The sequence below is a fragment of the Indicator indicator genome, chromosome 13 (genome assembly GCF_027791375.1).
Source record: "Indicator indicator isolate 239-I01 chromosome 13, UM_Iind_1.1, whole genome shotgun sequence".
NCBI lineage: Eukaryota > Metazoa > Chordata > Aves > Piciformes > Indicatoridae > Indicator > Indicator indicator.
The window spans coordinates 20,135,061-20,156,193 of NC_072022.1; the positions used below are offsets into that span (position 1 = coordinate 20,135,061).

The 21,133-nt window shown below is 50.0% G+C and overlaps 1 protein-coding gene across 1 annotated transcript in view; it reads left to right on the top strand.

The window, feature by feature from the left end:
• Nucleotides 1-2,593: 2,593 nt before the first annotated feature.
• Nucleotides 2,594-21,133, top strand: part of DVL3 (dishevelled segment polarity protein 3) — a 31,445-nt gene continuing 12,905 nt past the window's right edge. The window contains exon 1 of the mRNA XM_054385937.1: nucleotides 2,594-2,760. Within this exon, the coding sequence (XP_054241912.1) occupies nucleotides 2,594-2,760 (167 nt within the window). The remainder of the gene's footprint in view (nucleotides 2,761-21,133) is intronic.

Here is a 21,133-nt window from a genome sequence, read left to right on the forward strand (position 1 = left end):
CTGTATCAAACCCATAAGGTCAGTTAAGGATAATGCACCTTTTAGGTAGGAAAAGGTAAGAGCTTTCTGTTTCTTAAAGGTGGAAGTCAAGTGTCTCCACCTCTGCTTTGGGCTATTGAAAGATGCACTAAAATGCAGGGAGCCTGTTTACTCTGTAAGGCGAAGCAGTGCCATCAATGCTGTGATTTTTATATGTAGACATAAACCAACAGGCTGTTCAGAAACTTCTTCATGGACCTAGAGAGCTCAGCACAGTCCCCTACTGCTAATTTATTTGGCTCTGTATTTTTAACCCTCATTTGTTAAAAGTGAGCCATACTTCAGAAGATCTCTGCAAGCAGTTAATTTATCGACTGAGTCTCTTCTCTCTTCAATCACTTGGCCAGTTCTATGAGATAAGGCAGCTGTAGCAATGAGATTTCATCCACTACCACCCTGGGGGGTGTGGCACCCCTCCTCTGGGCTGCATATGCTGTCTTAGGAGCTCAGCACTTCAGAAAACTGTCCTCTTGGTAAAAAAGGTGTCTTAATGCAGACTTTAAGGTGCATCCACAACTGTGCTGGGAGGTAGGCAAGACAGTGGACCTACCAGGGGAAGACTACGTATGTTTTCATCTAGCTAGGTTATCTCAGTCAGAGTTGACACAATAAGAAGTAGCTTCAACTACTAAACTTTTCCATTCCTGACCTAGATTCTTTGTTCCAGGTATGCTGGCTTTTACCACAGAGCTTGAAGCATGAGGAAGTGACAATCTTCCAAGAGCTGATGTGGAAACATGGGAGAGCTTCATGCCTCTTACAATTTACCTCAGGTCTTCTCTTGAATTTTTTTTTTAATGTCAGATTTTTCACCCAGTCTACCAGTGCTGCCCAGATAATTGCTAACAACATCTACAGAACTCTTTCATGCAGGAGGAGGTGTTTTAGCTCATGGCTGTCCAGCACCCTGAGGAGCTTGGCTCTGCTTCCTGTAAGATCTCTCTGGCTCCTCTTTCTACAGCAGGTGAGGCTGGTGATCTTGTCGCATGCCCCATGCAGAGCCCATGGTGTAGTTATTCCTTTTACGTTTGTTCCTTCTAATCCAGAATGGTGCAAGGTAGTTCTTGCCCTTCCAAGCTCCATGCATCCTAGCTTTGCTCTCACCCACAGCTCCAGGAAACTGCTGATGGAGACAGTTCCTTGGGTGCTGGTGAGGCTGCTGCAGCAGAGGCAAATCTTAGGGGCTGAGGTCAGAGTGCTGATGACTGTAGGTAAGAGAGTGATAATGTCTGGGGAGGGAGAGGATGGAGAAGAAACTACACAGCCAAGTGGCTATTTGAGCTGCTACGTCCACAGGTAAAGAGGCCATGCATGGGGGAAGGAGGATGCTCATGAAGAGCAGGGGAGAGACGTTGCTCAGTGAGGAAATGAAGCTGGGGAACATGAAGGGACACTGCAATGTCCAGTGCCTGAGTATCAGGGATGATTGTTGGATGGTGACAAGTGGTTTAGAGGGGAGCCACAGATTGGGAGGAACTATGCTCTCCTAGTGCAATAGAGTCCCTGTGTGGTGCTGCCATCAGAGATGGAGTATGTGGAGTTCAAAGGGTTCTGGACATGAGAGGACAGGTTACAGAGCAGGATATGCCTCATGTTCTGTAAGTTGTACTTGAGGAGCACATAGGCACATGAGTAACGTGAGGAAAGCTGGGAGGTATTTAAAAAAGCACCAGGGCTGTAGAGATGTAAGGGGAGGCCTGGGGTGTGTACATGGGAAGCAGTGGAGGCTGTGGGATGCAGGAACACACGTGGCACGGGAATGACCGTGTGAAGCAGCATGAGTGGGTTTAAGAGGGGATGAAAGCTGGATAGGGGTAAGGAGCCTGGGAGGGATATAAGGATGCACACGAGCTAGGATTGGGAACGTGGGTGCATGGGGAGTACCAGGCTGTATGTAAGGTCATGTGGACATAAGTAAAGATCCAAACCCATCCACGGCAGGTGGGGTTGTGCATGGCCGAGGAGGTGACGAGAGGTGCAGTCACGGGGCAGGCATGCACCCAGATGGAGTGGAGCAGGAGCAAAGGCTCTGAGAGGTTCAGTTCCAGCTGCGGAGGGTGCTCCTATTAGTGCGAGATCCAGCTGGGGCAGGGCGCGGGTCCGGATAGCGGCGGGGTTTGGGTCGAGGAAGCCTGGAGCGTGCTCACGGGGTGCTCATTGAGTCCCGGTCTCGCTCCACCCCGGGGTACCAGCTTCGGGTGTCGGCTTGGTGTCGATCCTCGAAGAGGCCCCGCGGGGCGCCGGTTCCGGTTCCGGCGGGGCCGGGGCGGCGGGCGGGCGGCAGGGGAGGAGCCGTCGGAGACCGAGCTTGCGCTCTGAAGCCGGGCGGCGCTGGGACCCGGAGAACAAGGGGCGCGGGGGGACCGGGCGCGGGGAGGCCGCAGCCGGGAGGCCGCAGCCGGGCCAGGGCTGGGGCGCGGGTGGGGGCCAGGCCGGGCGGGGGCCGAGCCCAGGGCCGAGGCGGCGACCGCCGGGGGTCGCGGGCTGCGCCGGGCCGGGGGCGGAGGAGGAGGAGGCGGAGGAGGCGAAGGCCTGGTGGCTGGGCAGGGGCGCCATGGCGGCGGCCGAGACGAAGATCATTTACCACCTGGACGAGCAGGAGACACCGTACCTGGTGAAGCTGCCGATCCCAGCCGAGCGCGTCACCCTCGGCGACTTCAAGGGCCTCCTCAACCGCCCCAACTACAAGTTCTACTTCAAGTCCATGGACGACGACTTCGGGTGAGCGCGGATCCGGGCCCGGCCTGCCGGGGACGGTGCGGGGAGCCCCCGTGTCTGTGCGTGGAGAGCGGGCACGCGTGGGCCGCTCCGGGGAGCTGGGAGGGCCCCGCGAGGCGGGTGGGCTGCGCAGTACGGCCTGGGGACACCCGTCCCTCACACTGCGGGGCGTCGGGACCCCCGGGATGTGGGGGAATCCTTTGGGACGGGCGGCCCCTCTCGTGCCCGGTCTGGGGGGGCGGGACAGGGACGACCACGACGACACCACATCCATCGTCCACCCCTACTGCCTTGCCGGGGGCGGCAGGGATGGTGATTCCTTGTAATCTGTCTAGGGGTACACACACCCTGGTGTGCACCCAGTCCAAGGGCGTGTGCACCCCCAGTTACCTCAGCTGTGGCAGAGAAAGGTGGTGAGAGCCTTCATGCACCTTCTCTTGGACTGATGGTACCCATGTGTTGTCTTTGGGGACAGCTTCCCATCTTCCCTTCCCCTATTTAGCTCTGGGGGAAGCTGCCCCCTGCTAATTCCTTTGTGGGGAAGCTGGTGGTATCCCCCATGGCCCTTCTCTAAAGGGGCCACCCTTATGTCTGCCAGAGGCACCTTGGAGGAGACCTTCACACCATCTGAGGAGAACCCATTCACCATGTTTGCTCACCTGAGAGGATGTTTCCCAGTACAACCCACCTTGGGGCCGTATAGAAGTGGCACTTCCCTGCTCTGTTACTCAGGATTGTCATTCCCCATTTGAAAGGCCAGAGCATCTCCCACTATGCCTGCCTGGGGCAGGTGCCTCTTGTTCTTTGTGCCAAGCGGGTGCGGGATCAGTGCCCCCTCCATCAGCCCTTCCCAGGGAGTGGGTCCAGGGACAATTTCGTTCTCCTACCATCCATTTTGGGGAGGGCCATCCATTTTGGTAGCTTTGTCCTCCACATCTTATCTTTGAGAAGAATGGGTAAAGGGTTCCAGCTTTCTTCTCTCCTGCCTCCACGGAGAAGGGAGAGGAAGCTCTGCACGTGCTGCCCATCTCTGAACAAGGGATGTGTACAAGACCTGCTGTACCCATGTACATGTCCCATTCTTATTGTAAGATGTCCTGTGCTCAGTCTCTGGAATGGGTCAGTATAGAAGAGGAGTGCATCCCATCTCCTGTGAAGCAACCGACGTCTGACACCGTATTTTCATCACTACTTTTGTGATACCCTTTGGTTCCTTTCATCATATATGGCTGGTTGGAGGTGAGGAGGTATGTTCTGTTCCTTGTTTGGATGATTGCACCCCATAATCTTCTGGGGAGTTTCTGCTGGCTCCTTCCTTTGTAAAACTGGTGACTGTTCTGCAAGTAAGTACTGTGTGAAGCCAAATCTCTGTAGGGCCGTTTGTCCCCCCTGTTTTGTCAAGTTGTCCTACATCTGGTTCCCCTCTAGCCTTTTGAGGATCTCCATTTCCATTCTGGGAATGTACCTTCTCTTGTCTTCCACAACATGTGACCCTTTATGCTTCCTAGCACCCTGATGTTTGACAGAGTTGCATGATCCTCCCTTTGGGTTTTTTACCCCTCTCTGAAGATTTAGTGTTTATAGTAGGTCTTGTGTATGGAGGCTGGGACTGCAAAAAGCTTTCAGTTTTTTAGTCTTCCTAGTGTCGTCTTATTGTGCCAAATACCTCCCTAGGCTGCGATCTTGGCGTGTACTCTGTGTGGAACAGGGCTGGGCCTGTTCAGGGCTTGGATGGAGATCCATGTGGCTGTCTCAGCAGGGGTGCTCTACCCTCTGCAGCCAAGTTATCCCAGTGCCCAGGTTCCCGTTAGCTTGGGAGGTGCCAGCTTTCAGATGAGGCTTGAAATTTGGAGTCACTCCTTTGACCACAGTCTGGGATGCTTTGCCTCCCTAAATTCCTCCTGACCCAGTGGAGAGCTTTAGTCCTCAGAAACTTCCCCATTCTCTCCAGGCAAATAGAATTCTCCAGCCCTCATCTTGCATAAAATTTCCTCAGCAATATCAATTGTCTGTGGATCATTTCCTGTCCCTCAGCTGTTGAATAGCGTTGGGTGCTATGAAACAGCTGCCACTCTCTGTCTTGGAGGGGACCATGTTCATTGGTGGGAGAAGTGAATTCTCCATGTATGCTGTTTGTAAACAAATGCTTTGGGATCCTTTGAAATGTTCTTGAAGAGAATTCAAACTTGTCTTAAGTGAAACATTGCCATGTGGGTGGGAGAGTGTCTGTGTAACTATAAACAAAGTTTAGTAATAAATAGCAGCGTTGAGAAGAGGGGTCTGGTGGCAGCAAAGTTCTGTGCTGTGTCTTTTTATTCTCCTGTTTCTTTAAGGCTCCATAAGAGGAGGCAGATGATAGATTAATGGAACTCAGTGATAAAGCAACATAGGGAATTGTTGCAGATACTGGTAGGGAGAGGGGAAAATCACTCAGGAGCCTCTGTGTTTAGTTGCCTTAGAAATGCACGGGATGAGATTTTTGTTTGGAGCAGTTCATCTAACGCTTCTGGGAAGAGTGAGCCTCTCTGGAAGCAAAGGTGATGCCTAGAAGGTGAGAGGCTGCATGTGGGCAGCTGTTTCTTGGCCAAGTCCTGTGTGATGAGTTGGAGCAGCATGTGGCAAGGTCTTATATAGAACAGAGGAGAGAAAACGTCTTATGGTGCTTCCCATCAGGAAGGATGTCTTTGCTCCTTACCGGAGAAAATGTTCTTGGTGGTTGGGTAGAGCATGTGAGGGAACAGACAGGGCAGTCCAGCTTCAGCCTTGTCTCTGAGAGGCCATGGTGCTGGGGCTCCACTTGAAATAAATGATAAGAGTTGTAGAATCATTTAGGTTGGAAAAGACCTTTAAGATCATTGAGTCAACTAAAATATTTCATGATCCCTGGTAACTGATATCCAGGAGAGAGCAAACCATTGATCTGCAGGGAGAGGCAGAGGAAAGGGCAGGAGGCACCTTAGCTGCTTGACTGTAAATGCTTGGGCAATTAATGAAAATCAGGAGGAGATTAACAATGGCTGTAATCAGAATCTGTGTGCCAAGGAAGGGTGTTGCACTCACATGTGTTTCCCTCTCATCTCTTTCTCTCAAGATACCCTCTGCTCAGCATGGGGAATGGCCTGGCTTGTGCTGAGAGCTTCCGAGCTGGGCTGGTTTTTGACTGTTGGGTAGTGTCCAGAGGTAGTACCCAGGATAAAGCCTCTTTGTGAAGAGGACAAGCTATTAACAGTGCATGGCCTCATGGCAGCTGATCAACCAGGAAGCAACCTGCAAATATGATGGCTTGTGCTTTTCATGAGCTATTGGACCTTTTCTTGGATTCCTGTGGCAAAAGACAAAGTTCTCTCATCTCTTGTTGTTCTAGGGTCACCTGGAGCACGACATGGTCCAGCATTTCCTCTCATCCCTCTTTCCCAGACTGAAATTTGTTTCTCCCTCTTCTTCCACTTTCTAGGCTGTGGATCTCCAGCCTAGCATTCCCTTCATCTCACTCCAAGATAGTATGAGAGCTGCAGTCTTGGTGTGTGGGATTTTTTCATTCTTTTGTTTATCTTGTTAATATTTGTTTGCTCTGAGAATGAGGGCAGCAATGGAGCAGTGTCAGTGTTTACATCTCCTTGGAAATTGGAACTGAGGCTCCCCTGGGTGTCTGTGAAGTTGTTGGTCTATGCCGGGAGCTAATCCTAGTCAAAGTTTTCAGCTCCAATAAATAAGAAGACCCAGAATGGTGTCACTTCTAGGTGGGAAGGAGAAGAAATGAGATTTCATGCACTCAGTCCTGGGGAGAGAAGCTGTGTGCAGCAGGAAGGCTGCAGAGTTTTGTTGCCTGGTATAGTGGGCTACATACAAATAGAGAATCCAGCCTGAGCCCAGTGGTGTGGATTAGTGGCACAATGTGCAGATATTTATTGGCTTTGTGCATTGCTAATCCCAGAAGTGGATACATGTGGAGGAGCTAAGCAGACTGATGGTGGAAGTGTGGCAGTGCATGGATGTGGTACGCTCTTAATGGGACCAGAGATACTTCGTGTGGATCTGTCTTGCTGTGAAGTGCGTGCAGGCTGTTTCTCAGCCTGCAAACCTGCAAATCTCTAACCCTCATTAGAGAAGGAAGGGTTGTTTTTTTCTGCATCTTGAGTCTTTGTTCAACATTCTACAGGTAAGGTCTGTGTGCTGGTCAGCAGGAGAGCCTTAGATCAGTGCAGTGCCACGACCGCTTGGGAGATCCATGTTCTCCATGAAGCCACCTGCAGATTTTTCAGACTGAACAGGGTTTTGAACAGACTTTTTAATTTCTGGTCTTTTTTTATTCCTAAACTAAAAGGGAAATTTTACCTGTTCTCCTGTGCCTTGTCTTACCCACTCAACACTGTGAGCTTTGCGGGCAAACATTCATGTGGATCTTAGCATGGCAGGGCTCTCAGTTCCATAGAGGTGCTGCAAGAACAGTACTGTAAATTCTCCAGGGTAGTTTGGAAGGGAACATTTGTGCTGATGGTCTGTGGTAGCGTGTAATATGCTGGGGCATGGGCTTCAGGATGTGTCAGGTGTTGCCTCCTGCCTAAGTCCATAGTGAGAAATATACCTGCCCCTGAGCAGCATGGATCTTCTTGCCAGCTAGGCTGGGTGCATGCTTGCCCCATCTGAACTGCAGGTTTGGCTTTTCCTCTGCCCAAGTGACTGGTACAACTCTGAGGATATTTTAACATCAGTTGAAATATGGTTTCACTTAACTTGTGTTTTGCTGGTATTTGACACTGCTCATTTTCTGTCAGTCGCAAGGTGTTCCCCCAGGAGCATGATAAAGTTTGGATTAAACTTTTCAAAGCCGTTTCAGTTAAATGAGCCCAATTTGTGCATCCAGGTAAGTCCTCAGCACCTGCCTGAAGCGTCATCTCATCTTTTCATAAATTCTGGAGGGCCTGAAATTTTGAATTTCTGCTGCGTGTGGAGAAAGCACTTGGGTGGTCATTTGGTTTGTCTCCACTTCACTTGGCCACCTGTCCTCTTCCAGGCTGGAGAGCAGAAAGGCCCATGACTTCTGTGAGGGGACCACTCCTCCCTCTCCATCTCACACCTATTGGGGCTGCATTGCTGGGAGGACACCAGTGATTCGAGGTACAGTTATGCACCCTGTGATAGAACAAGGGGTAATGGATATAAACTATAGCACAGGAGGTTCCACCTCAACATGAGGAGGAACTTCTTCACTGTGAGGGTCACAGAGCACTGGAACAGGCTCCCCAGGGAGGTTGTGGAGTCTCCTTCTCTGGAGGCTTTCAAAACCCATGTGGATGCATTCCTGTGTGACCTGTGCTAGATTCTATGGTCCTGCTCTGGCAGGGGGATTGGACTTGATGATCTTCGGAGGTCCCTTCCAACCCCCTAACATCTTGTGATCCTGTGGTGCTGCTCCTCCGACTGCTGCTGTTTCTCTCTTGCAGGTCTCAATTCCAATTTTAACTTCAGAGCTGTGGTGAGTGATTCCTAGGTCTCACCTGTCAAGTGAAAATTGGTAATCAACTAATCACTACCCCAGTATCTAATCCAGACCTGCTTAATTATCACCTGCTCTCCAGAGGCGGGTACAAGGCAGAGATTAGGGTAACACTCTGGAGGCAGAACAAAGCAGGCACTGCTGGAATTCCCAGAGCAGGGGTCAGATGCTGTTGGTATTTGGCGACCTCATCTCCTGCACATGTGCATGGGGAACGCGTTGATGCTCACTGAAAGGCTGAGTGATTTATTTTTATTGCAGGGTCTTTTTGAAATTGATGCCAGCAGTGACTGTCCTTCTGGCTGGAAGTGTTTGGAGCCAGCGAAGGGATCCTAAACTTAATAAGCAGTGTCAGTCCCTAAGCAGTGGTGAGCTGCTGGCATGGTGCCCCTGCCTTTCCTGCCAGCTCTTTGTAGCGTTGAGTTGGGGGAATTGTCTTATTTTGATTTTTCAAACTTTATTTTTTTTTTTAAATTTTGAATTGTAAACTCTGCTGTCTGCAGAAGGACTTTCTTGTCCCATGCTTCTGGTGGAGAGTGCTTCCATGTCAGCATGGATTTCATGCAGTGAGGTGTTGGCAAGAAGTCTGTGAGCAAAAAGGGGCTCCAAAACTGACTGTGACTCCCCTTGCATGCTCACATGCTGTGTGCTGCTCTGCTCAAGAGACAGTGTTGGCCTGGCTGTGAGGTGACCATCACTTCATCTTCTATCCAATCACTGTCCCTTCTGTGTGGAGGGCAGCATTTAACTGTGAGGTGCCTCATCACCCCATCTCTTGTGCTCCTTGTTCCAGAGGATGTGTGGTTCCCTGCCTGCTCGTGTGAGGTTATTTTTTTGGATATTATTGCAGCCTGTGCCTCTGATCCTGAGCTGCTGAGGATTTGGCAGAGCTGCTAACCACTGTCTGTGCTTGTGGTGGGAAGTTCCTGTAATGCTGCCTGTGCTGGGGGGTGGCCCTTTGACGCTGGAGCTGATCCCATCTGTAACTGCTGCTGGAGGCTGTTCCGAGTGTGGTGGTGGTGGTCTGCAGCAGTGCCAGGGCTGGGGCACGGAGGGAGAGTGTTCGTTGATGGTATTTGCTCCTTGCCTGGCTTGCATTGTCTGTGCCTGGCAGTGTGTCCTGCTGTCAGACCTAGCTATTACAGACTCCCTAGGTGTTCAGCTTTCTGTGTTGTGGTTGGAGCTGTGCTCTGAAGGCCACGTTGGATGGCAGTCACAGCCTGGTTTCTTTGCCCAGGGGTGGTGTTCGGAAAGCCAAGTTGGCCAAATTGGGCTGCAGACCAATTTCCCTAGGGCCTTGTCTGTACTACACAAACAATGAAGCTTTAAAACAGCTATTGAACTTTTTGGCAGCTAGAGCTGGTCAGAAATATTTTTTGACTTAATATATTTTTCTCCCAAAATACGGTGTTACATTGAAGCCAGCATTTTGGGTTTTTTCGAGAGATGCTGTTTTCAGTTATGTTTTTGATGGAATATTTCTTAATGTAAAGCCTCTCTTGTCATCTCTGGGAAAAAAAATAGAAAGAAAGGTCAAGAAACCTTTGTTGCTCCATGAGAATGTAGCTGTTTTGATGCAGTTCTGTGTTTTGAAACCATCTGGAGGACTCTGGTCCCCCAAATTCCTGCACAGAGCGAGAACCTACTTTTACATCTTGGAAACTGCCATGAAGCAAATCTCTATGCTCTGACTCTCTGGTGCAGCTGTGCTCCAGTGTGCTTCAGTCTCTGAGGTCAAGGCCAAACACCATTAAAACTGGCTCATAAACCACAATAATCTGGGTCGTGACCTGATCATCATTTGTTATTGTGGGATGATACTGTGGCCCCACTGCTCAGCCTTCTGGTTCATGCTGAAATACAACTTCTGAGAGTTTCATTTAGAACTTGGCCATTCCCAGATCCCAGACCTTGGTTTACCTACAGAGTGGGTGCTGGGTCTTCTGGGTGGTGATGTAAGGAGTGGTGTTCCTTTCTGTACAGCTATGATAAGAGCAGGATGGGCAGCTGGGAAGGCAGCATGTTCTAATAGGCTCTGAGAAAAAGTATTCTGGCTTGTAGGGATGGAGGCAGACAGCCCTGGCCTCCTTCACCTGTGATTTCCCAACCTGATCTCCTACTAGGCAGAGACATGCATCTGGGTCTGCAGCCTATGTGGTCTGAACTCTTGAAGCTAGAGGTGGTTACCACCATCCATTGGGGGATGCTCGGGGAAGAAGGGCACTGCAAGAAGGAGGGCACTTCAGCTTTCCCTTGCAGCTTTTTGGCTGCACAGATGTTTGGTTTTGGTCCTGTCTCAGGGTGGGTGTCAGGCCTTCCATTTAGACTTGAAGCTGTATATACAGAGGTGTGGGCAGCATAGTTCAAATTCTTCAAGTCCTTTTTGAGCTCACCTAAAGTGGTGGGCATGTCTGTGTGACAGTTGCTAAACTGTTCTGAGCTGAGGGTATCTGCTGCAATGAAGTGCTACTCCTCCACCCTCCACTGCATCCAAATAGATACAACAATGTTGTCATGTTGTTGCCCCAGCTTTGCATCGTGCTGCACGTATGATGAGGCAGCAGCAGCCAGGGCTGTGTGTTTTTGGTGTTTCCTATTGATTTCCTCCTCTCTCCATCCCTTGTTTGTTATTCAGAGCTTGGCCTTCTGACCTGTGCTGGCTGGCTGGTGGTTTTCCAGAAGGGGGATGTGGCACCACGTGGCTATGTTACTGTTTGTCCCAGTGGCAGCAGCTGGCAAGTTAAAACTTAATCCTGCTGGTGGCTGCTGTTGGAATTTTTTTGGGCCAATTCCCTTTGTGAAGGCTTTGTGGAAGGCATTGAAGTAAGGTACAGGATTTAGTCTAATCTCTGTGACTTTGCTTTGTCCATGTGCTTATCTATGTAATGCCATGGTGTCCTTAGGAGAGTATGTGAGCTCTTGGGCCACGAATATTACTGTTTCCAAGGGCTTTCAGCTTGCAGATCTGAAAATATTGGTATCTCCCTGAGCCACTGCTCTGCAGCTCTTTATTTCACTTGTTTCCATTGCTGTGTTACTGCTGTAGCACTAATAGTGAGCCCAACCAGCAATGTGCTGGAATCCTCTGGAGGCTTTGGCAAGCAGAGATGCTTGGTGTTGATCTTCCTGTGCCATGTAATCCTGTATTGCAGTGGAGTGTTGGGACTGTTGTATCAATTGTGGTTGTTGTATCAGTTATTTATTAAAGAAGACATGCCAGAGGCATTGTTTTTCCAGTCAGAGAGCTATCGAAGGCAACAGAAGCAGGATGTGGATACCCTGTTCCACTAAGTCCTCTGTGTTGATTGTCCCCTCACAGGGGCATCCTCCATGTGCCTTGTTGGATAAAATTTGCTATCTTTTGAGAACTGGAGGAAAAGAAGATATGGTGAGTGATGACTGAACTGCTGCAGAGGGAGTCTCTCCTTCTGGTCCTGGTTGAAGACGTGAGCTGTAGTGGGGAAGGCTTCCTTGCATGACTTGGAGCAGAGATCCATTTCTGTGAGAGCTGGCACTGGATGCTGTGTGAGAAAGGCTGGTTTTTGACCTGCCCCTATGGTTTGGAGGGGAATTTATTTGCTGTGTGGCCTCTCTGATTGCTGGGAGCTGTCTCTGATAGGCTGAGATTTTAGGGTCCTGGGTAACAGAGGCTGTGGGCTTTTCCTTGTTTTCTCATGGCTGGCAGCTCCTGCCCTGCTCTGGCTGGTTCTGCAGACACTGAGAGGTCTGTGTTTTGGGGGCTCTGGTTGTTCATGGATTTGCATAGTGGGGAAGCTGGTGCTAGCTTACCCTGCCTGCTCACTGGGCTTCAGCTTTTCCCCTCATCGTTGCTCTGACTTGCTCTGACCTGCTTGAGACTGGTGATCTTTTTGTGTCCCATCATCAGTGTGCAAATAGATTGTCCTGTCTACACTGCACTGTGCCACGCCAGACATTGTGCCACTGTTGACAGCCAGAGCAATATCAGAATTGTGGTGACAAACCTGGCTTTGTGGCCTGACCTGATCAGCAAGGCAGGAGGAGGGAGGAGGCTGCTGCTGTGCTGATGGCTGTCAGCTGGGTTGGCCCCAGGGTGCAGCAGCTTCTCAAATTGGATCTTTTTTCAGAAGCTGTGATGGATATGCAAACTCCATCCTTGTGTTTGCATATGGCTAACAAGCTGTCCCAGTTCATTCAGCCCTGCCTAGCTCAACCAGTATTTTAGTGCCATTCACAGAAAGATTTACCTGTGGGCCCAGCTGGAGCTGGGAAGCCCATATAGGGGCTTAATGAAGGAAGTCTTGCCATAGCACTGTGGTGATTTGAATTTTTTCTTACTGGCTTTCATAGCTCTGAGAAGGGTGGATTTTCATGGATCTAGTTGCACAGCTGAGTCTCCTGTGTCAGACCTCCCAGTTACCTTAGATCTAGAGCTGGTAAATGGGCCTTTAGGTCCTGAAAGGAGCCCTGTGAGATGGATTTTCCTTCCAGAGTGAAAATGTTTCATTTCAGGCAGGGCCAAAAGGTTAGTTTGTGAAAGCTCTTAAGATTATTCCTTGCCCAGGAATCCTGGAAGCAGCAGAGGAGTTTTGGAGTGGCAACATCTGCTTCAGCTTATGTTGTGCCCTAGGTTTCCTTGGGGCAGCTCCAACTTACTGCAGAGCTATGTAACATCTACAGAGTGGAGTGTGCATGTTGAGTCTGTTGTCTGAGCTGGGTCAGACTCACACAGCATGTGTCTATGCTTCCAAATCCCCCAAGCAGGAAGACAGGAGCCTACTACTGTAGCAGTCTTCCAGTCTAGGACACTTTAAAAATCTTTTGATGCCTTCTTATGACATCACCTTTGGTGCAGTTGATGCCTGCATGACACACATGCTCTCCTATGTAGCAAGGTGGGTAGACTTGAATGGAGACTGTCTGGTCTACAGGGACCAAATGAGCTCCTGGTCAGTTAACACATGGTGCTGGCACAGAGTGTTCATGGTGACTTTGTGTGACTTAAATGGAAAGGTAATTTGATATTGGTATCAGAGGTAATTAGGAAGCTCAAAATCAGGAACTTCTTCTAACTTGGCTTATCAGCAGATGCCCAGAAAAGGGAAATGGCCTGACTGCAGTGATAACTTGTGACAAGTCTTTCTGGGCTGCTGTTGGGAATAGTTAATTTGTAAAGTGACCAGCTCAACACAGGTACTGAGCTCAAGGGATATTTATAGACTGCAGGCAGCTCCTGCTGCCTTCCACTGCACTTCTCCATCCTTAGAGGACCTGGGACTTGGCAGCTGTTCTTTTGAGACCCTCCAAAAGAGAAACACTTCATGTCACTTGTGATAGTGACTTCTGACCATTATACAGCTGTTGGCACAGTTGTCAGAGGTGGCAGGTTGGAAGGTTTTGAATGGTATGTGACAGGGTCAGGCCCAGGAGTTCACAGTGTCCAAGCAAAACAGCAGCTCTGAGTTGGACTTGGTTCTGCAGAGGTGGGATATATTGTTATTGTTATAGTGATAAAAATCCCCATCCTCTTCTAAATCATGGGGAAACTACCCCTTGCCAAAAAGGCTGCTGATCCCTGTTGTTGAGGTGTGTCCCAACGAGACCTGGACTGAGTTCTGTACGTGGCACCTAGTGCAGACTACAGACTGAGGCCAATCATTGCTTATGGCTGGGCTGCTGAAACAGAGAAGCCTGGCTGCTTGCAGAAAATGCCTTCCTTCCAGATGGAGACTATGGCCTGCACCCTGTTTCAGAAACTAACATTCTTTCAGAGCAGTCCTAGGCAGATGATGGTCTCCTAACTGCCTAAATACTGCTTTGTCCAGTGGAACATCTATCAGGTATCAGCAGGAGGCATATGGGCCAAGGCTCTCATTAAAAAAAGGAAAAAAAGTGATTACTTTTGTTTCTGAGAGTAAACCAGCAGCATGGGGGGGAGAGTTCACACTTTCCCTGGTTTTTGGTTAATCATATTCCTTTTAACTTAAAGTAGGAGCCAATCCATTACTGTATGATTCTCATCTTTCTGGACCTCTGGTTGAATGAGTTGTGTACCAGCACATGATTCATTTGATTAGGACTCAAGCATCTTGTCTCTTTCTTCCAGCAGTCAAACAGTATTTGCCTGTTTGCTGGAGGGCAAGCTGGTAAAGGATGCTTTGTAGGAGAGTGCTTGTTGTATTGGTCAAGGGCTTGGGCCTGTATCATGAAAAGAGTTTGAAGATAGCTGGTATTAGCTGAAATACTTATATATTTATTAATTTAAAAGTCTACTGTGCTCTGCTCTGACACAACGAAAAGTAGGAGGCCAGGTGAAACAGCTAGCCTTCTTCTACCTTTGATTGGTTTTGTCTGCTAGTAGGCCTATGTAGGAGCTGATTGTTTAAATATTTGGTTTTCTCCAAGTTCTTTCTGGCTTGTTGACAATTTCCTGAGAGCAAAGTGAATAGTTAAGGTTGCATCAAAAATTATCCAGGGCTCAGAGGTAAGGAAGAAAAGAAATGTGTGTCTCTGTCCTAGCAATGATCACAGATGGTTTGTATGTGCATCGGACCCTTCATGTTGTCTGCTGCCTCCTGCATGTGAGGACCAGAGGACCAAATAATATCATTGTTTGCCCTTTTCTCAGAGTGCTGCAATAGCTTGGGGTTGGGGATAAAGTTCTTTCTTTGCCACCATGCAGCTGTTGTGGCTCTTAAAGGCTCTTCTTTGCGTGAGTCCTTCTCATTGTCTTTGGCAGATGTTTTGTGGTAGAAGTTAGTTTTGAGCTTTATTAACTCCCTGATGGTTTTATAGGGGTTCTCTATATGTCTTATAGACCTTGTTAACAGAAATGTTGCTGATGGTAGCCCCAGTTGGATGCGAAGAATAGATGCAGTCCTTCAAGGTGTTATCCTTCAAGGCCCCTTCCCACCTGGTAGGAGGTTGGGCTGGTTTCCTTGGGGGTCTCTTGCAACGTTGTTTGTGCCAGGGGAGAGTAATGTGAGCTAGTCAATGTCTCGAGGGTAGGACACGTGTGAAGGCAGCTTTGTCATCTCCTGGTGGAGACCTGTCATTAAATACAAATTAATTGTTAACATGACGGGGGAAGCAAACCTCACTCCTCCTTCCCACAGACATCTGCTTTGGTGTGTGCCTTCCCAGACCTGCTCTGGAAGTCGTGGCCAGCAGAAAGGTGCTCCAAGTGCAGAGGGCTGGTGCTGGGCAGGGCTGCTGTGCTGGCAGCCTGGGACAAGGGGGTGCTGGCAAGCAGACTGCTCTGTGGCAGCTGCTTGCTTGCTTCCCCAGGTGTGGAAGTCCAAGCTTTCAGGCTTTGTTTCCCACCCTCCCCCTCTTCCCATTTTCTCCCTCTTTTCCTCTCCTTGCTCTCCCGCTGAGTTGATGCTTTTCCAGGAATGAGCTGTACTGCTGGCCCAGCACATTCCACAGCAGCAGTACTTTCTTGGCAGGAGCCTCGCTTGCTGTTAAGAAAAAGCAGGACTGATTTGGTGTCCTTCAGCTGAGGGCCAGAAAAGGAAGGCCTGGTCCTACTGCCTTTGCCATTCGTGCAGAGCCTTCTGGGACATTAAGTCCTTTCCCCTGGCTGTCATGTATGTGCTAATGTCACACCATCCCCCCAGCAGCCCTTGGAGCCCTTTACAGCTCCTCACTGTCCTCTTAACTGGTGTGGAGTCCCTGAGTGTTGCAAGGGAGGCTAGACAGCCTAGAAAGGGGTGAGCACCTTCTGTGGAGTGTTGCACAGTTCCCTGTGGGGCCCAGACATCTGTAACCTTCTTGGTAAGGTGGTGATGTACCCTTTGTGTTTTGCTACCTGCAGTAGCTAGGTTTCCACCTCTCTGCACAGTCCCTTTCTGTCTGTCAGTGGGAATTGCTGGGTTGCAGCTCTGCATTGTAGGCTCTTCCAGCTGTCTGTGTCCAGATGGAGCTAAGTGGCACAGCAGACCAAGCCTCCTCTGGTTTCCTTGCTGTCTCAACATTAATACGAACCATAGCAACTGCATCAGGATTTTAGCCTATCTCCCTATGCATGTCTCCATTCTGCTGGGGCCTCTTTGGGCCTGTTTCCTATCCCATCTTGAATACAAGCCCAGCTTTTGGTCGCTGTTTTATCTGTGGATTTGTCTTGGTTCCCTGAAGGTCATTTCTGCAGATGTTTAACCCCAAATCTTTCTTTCTCCTTGCACTTGTCTTCTATCATTGTGTTGAGCTGTGCAATGTTTTAGAGTTGTCACAAATTCTTGTTGAAGTTGAGCTACCAGGGTGGAGAGCCTGACTGGACTTCTGCTACGAGCTCCCATTTGTCCTGATTTCCAATTCAAAGAGACTGAAAGTGTCACTGAACCTTTGAGGGCCTGGAGAATGCTTCCTTTGATGATGTCTCTAAATGTCCTCCTAGGGGTTGGAAACATCGCTTGGGCAGGACAGCATTAATTATTGCAGAGGTGCCTCCTTCAGTCCCCATGCAGCTTCCTTCTCCTGGTTGGAGGACAGGCCTGTTAGGCTTGTTTGCAAGAGCACTGCTGCAGCCAGATGGTCACTCTGGAGATCAAAGCAAGAGGGGCCACCATGGCTCTTGGTCTCACTTTGAAACAAAATCTGTAGCTTTTCTTTAGGTGCTGCCCCTTGGCAGGCCTGTGAGATTGGGTGGCTTGTTCCTAAATGCCATTCCTTTCCCAGTCTTTGGAGTAGTAGTACAGAAGGTCTGTCCTCTGTCATCCCCTGGACAGGGAGGCTGTGGTTTTCCTGGTGTACATCTGGTGGAGTGATTGCAAATGTGTTGTTCAGGGGTTCTGGAGGAAAATCGTTGCCATTATACATGTGTGTTCAGTTCTTGACTGAGTGACTGTAGGGGGAAAGTGCAGGGAGGTTGTGAGGCAGCAATGGTGACCACAGTTGGATGAAGCTGTAGAAATCAGTCTGAAAACAAAGGAGGCAGACTCACAGACACTATGTCCCCACTCCTAAGGAGAGTGGTTAGTAGCTTGAAATGAATGACCTGCCTACTTAAGAATCCTTTAAAAGTTCCCTTTATTTGTTAGGAGAGCAGAGGTGGTCTCTCCTGCTGGAAAGCAGAGCTGTTATCTTTGTGTTAGTAGGACAGCTGGTTTGTGCTTCTTCATTCTTAAGAAACACCCCAGGTGAAGACAGTGCTGCAAGGGAGCTCATGTTCACATGGGGTGCAGGAACAGATAGAAGGACAGCAGCTCCTCTGGGGAGGAGGGTTTCACTTTTTACCTGGTCTGTGGGCTCAGTGGGGGAGCTTAAATGGGAGAGTGATGGTCTCTTTTTATGCTCGGAGAACCCTTCTCACCCCAGTGCACTGTGCAATTTATACTCATGTACTCCTCCTCACACAGGAGGTAAAAGATACTGTGAGGAAGACCTGAAGAACACCCTGGTTTATGGAGACAGTCAACTCAAATCCTCTAATCCCGTTTGATGCATACTGCTGGGCTGCAAAGCCCAAGGTCTCACCAGTACACATGTGCACTCTTTGGTTGGGCCAGTAGCACTTGGGATTGTACCCCACAGAAATCATGTGTCATGTCTAAGCTTAGTCTAACAGGCGACTATTTCCCATCTGAGATCCCAACTCTGTCAGAGAATCTCCCTGTCCAATTTTCTCTTCTGGTGAAATGCCCACAGAGCACATCCTTGTGGCACTGGCATTTGATCTTGCAAAAGAGAGGAGGATTTTGTTCTAGAGCTAGGAGATTCATTTGGATGGTAACATGTGAAGGTGCTTCCTTTTGCTATGCAGCATTATTGATCTATATAGTAATTTGGAGACAATATATCCCTTGTGTGTACTACAGCTCTTAAAAATGAGATCATATTTCTGGTGTGTAAATCCCTGAAGCTTTTGCTATTGGATAGGAATGTTTCCTGATGTTTTTTGTTTAGTGCATTTGCAGACCATAGAAAATGGGGACTGTTAAAGTCAGGAGAGCAACCTACCTTAATGGTCTCTGTAATATTGGAAAAATTGTCACTGTTCTGTAAAGGTCTTTCCTCTTAATTGAACTTAAATGAAAGAAAATATCTTACTTTCATCTACTGTACCAGATTTACATCTTTTTAGTGTGAAATTGTCACTGCTCAGTTGTCTTCTCAGTCTTAGCACTTCCCCTAGTAACAGGCTCCTTTTAATCCTGGTAATCAAGCTGTCTGATATGCTTGAGGACACCCCTTCCCACACCTCCCTGCTTAGTACTGACTCCCCCAAGTCCAGACTCAGATTTTCTGGTCACCGCCATGTCCTGTGATTGCTTCTCTCTGAGTATTCTCCCCATTGCGAGCTCTTTGACAAGTTGGGGAACAGGAGTGCCAGAGACAAGCAGTGATTGCTGCTGAAGAAGCATCCATATCTGAGGTTTCAAATCTTCCTGCCACATCCTTTATATGTGCCTCTGGGGTTTCTTCTTTTGCCGAGATTGTGTTACTCCATCAGAGTTCTTCACTGGGACCTCACTGTGATTAGTGGGTCCCACTCGGGAGGGACTAGAGCTGGCTGAAGCTAGAAACTCCCTTGTATCCACAGCCTCGGCCGGGCTGGAGGCCACTGAGGGGAAACGAGAAGGCTGGAGCACAGCAGCTGCGCTGGTAACGTCTGCAGGGACGCTTTGACACGGTGCAGCCGTCTCCGAGTCTTGGGGTTTATGGCCTTCGTTCTCTCCTGTTCATGCTCTCTTGTTCTCCACCTTCCCTTCATTCCTAGGACATGACTCTGTGATATAAAATACCCTCCAATTTCCTGAGCCGGGCAGGGGCTCCCTGGAGAAGGCAGCGTCTGCCTGCCTGTCCCTCACCCGCCTCTGCATCCATATTCCAGGCTGCCAACTGCTCCCACCGGGAGCGGGAGCAAAGCTGGGAGCGTGGCACTTTCCCAGGCCCTGGGGAGAGGGTCTGCCAGCTCTTCCGGAGAAGCTGACGGGAGGGTAGGGATGGAGCCAGAGTTGAAGCTGGGTTTCCTAGCTTCCCTGCCTGCTGCCGGGGCTGTCCTTTCCCCTCCCCCAGCTGCATAGGAGCAGATGTGCTGCTTGTGTCAGCCCTGGCAGCCCCTCTGCACACCCCAGCCGGGCTCCCGCGGCAGCCGGAGCCTCGTCTCCTCCTCCTCCCCCCCGGCTTGGCCCCGTGTCGTGTTGCTGGCGATGGCGGCTGAATCATCCAACCACTCGGCCTGCCTCCCCTGTAACCCTCCCTCCTGCTCTCCTCCCTCTCTCCCGCAGATCTCTTTGTTGGGAAATTCGAGGCAGATGAGGGCCTGGGAGCGCGGAGCCTGCAGGCCAGGCACCGAACTGGCAGCTTGGCCGCAGCGTGGCCGTCCCCTGGGGACAGAATAGGAGCTGCCGAGTACCCAGTCTGCAGGGACATATTCTGTGGGGAACGGACCCACGCTCTCCCCGGGCAAGGCTCGGGGCTGCCTCTCCACAGAAGGGAGTTTCATAGCCACCATTCTCAGCCGTGTTGTACCCGGCCTTCAGGAGGATTTTTAAACATGGGAAAATGTGAAACCGGGTTGCCCTGATGGACAGTAAACTAAAAGTAGTCCCGGTGAAATCAACCTTGGGCAGATGTTTTCCCTGGGCTGTGGTGGCTCCTGCCAAAATGAAAGGCTTTTAGAGAATCGAAAGAGCCTCTGCTCCTTCTGGGTCTGCACTTTTGTGATTGCTGGGTTCAGACCCCATCAGCTGGAGGCTCTTCCCAGCACATTCCCAGGGTGGTTTTCCCCTCTCCTGACAGTTTCATCTCCTGGCTGCACCTCCATGCAGCCGCGGAGGAGAAACGTGGCACTGTTCACAGCTCCCCCAGAGGCTGCTCGGCTGGTGGCTTCTGACGTGAACCTGCGGTCTTGTTCGTGTGAGAAGTGTGATTTGAAGAGAATGGTGAGAGGTGGGGGTAGGAAAGCTGCAGCTGCGGGCTGAGGCTGGAGAGGAATGCACGGCACGAATAGCTGGGACGGTGTGAGGGGTGACAGACGCAAGCAGAACTGCAGAGATACTACTGCTCGGCATGTGTCGACTCCAGCGCTATCAGCTTTTGCTCTGCAGAGTCTAAATATATAATCCATTGTGCTCTGGCATCTGGGTGATAAACAGTGATAAATAATGTGGTGGCTGGGGAAGGAGGGAGAAACTGCTCAGGGGTGGAGCTGACCCCTGGGATGTCTGGGGCAGCAGCAGGGTAATGGGAGTGAGGACGGAGAGCCCTCAGGACAGAGAGAGCTTGTTCTCCAACAGTCATTGCAGCTGAGAGTGGGTGGAGGGTCTTGGGGTCGGTTTCCTCTGTCCCCCACCCAAAGTGGAATAGTTCATTTGTGCTTAGCGGTTGGTCACCTTGACCCTGCAAATATATCACCCTGTCCCTTCGCCCACAGGCAGGGCTCTGTATCTCTGAGCAGGCAGCACAAAGCACTGAAAATTGGCTCTGCCTGAAGTTCTCTCTAGGAATTGGATGAAGTCCAGGCTGCTGGCGACAGTATAAATGGATGCTAGTGCAGCCAGGCCAGGGTGCGTGCGTGCTTGGAAGTCAGGAGACGACAACTTGCCTGCACTAAAAAAGGATTGTCTTGGACAGCAAAGGGGCACAGCTCCTGGGGAAAGCTTCCTGTGTTTGACAGCCATCCTGGGCTGCAGGGTCTTTGGACAGAGGTTGTCACAGGGCATACTAAAAAAGCATTAAGCCAGCGGGGTTTTAATCCAGCATCACTGCTCCTTCTCTGCTTTTTCTTGCTTCTCCATCTGTGCAAGAGGAATTAACACACATCCTGAGAGTGGATTAGACTGCTCAAATTGTGACCTCGTCATCTATGCCTTCTGGGTATGGGTAGCATTTGTGCATTCCCTTTGCTGGCTCTCCACAATCCAGGCAGGGATTGTGTCAGCTGCCAGCAAAGCTGTG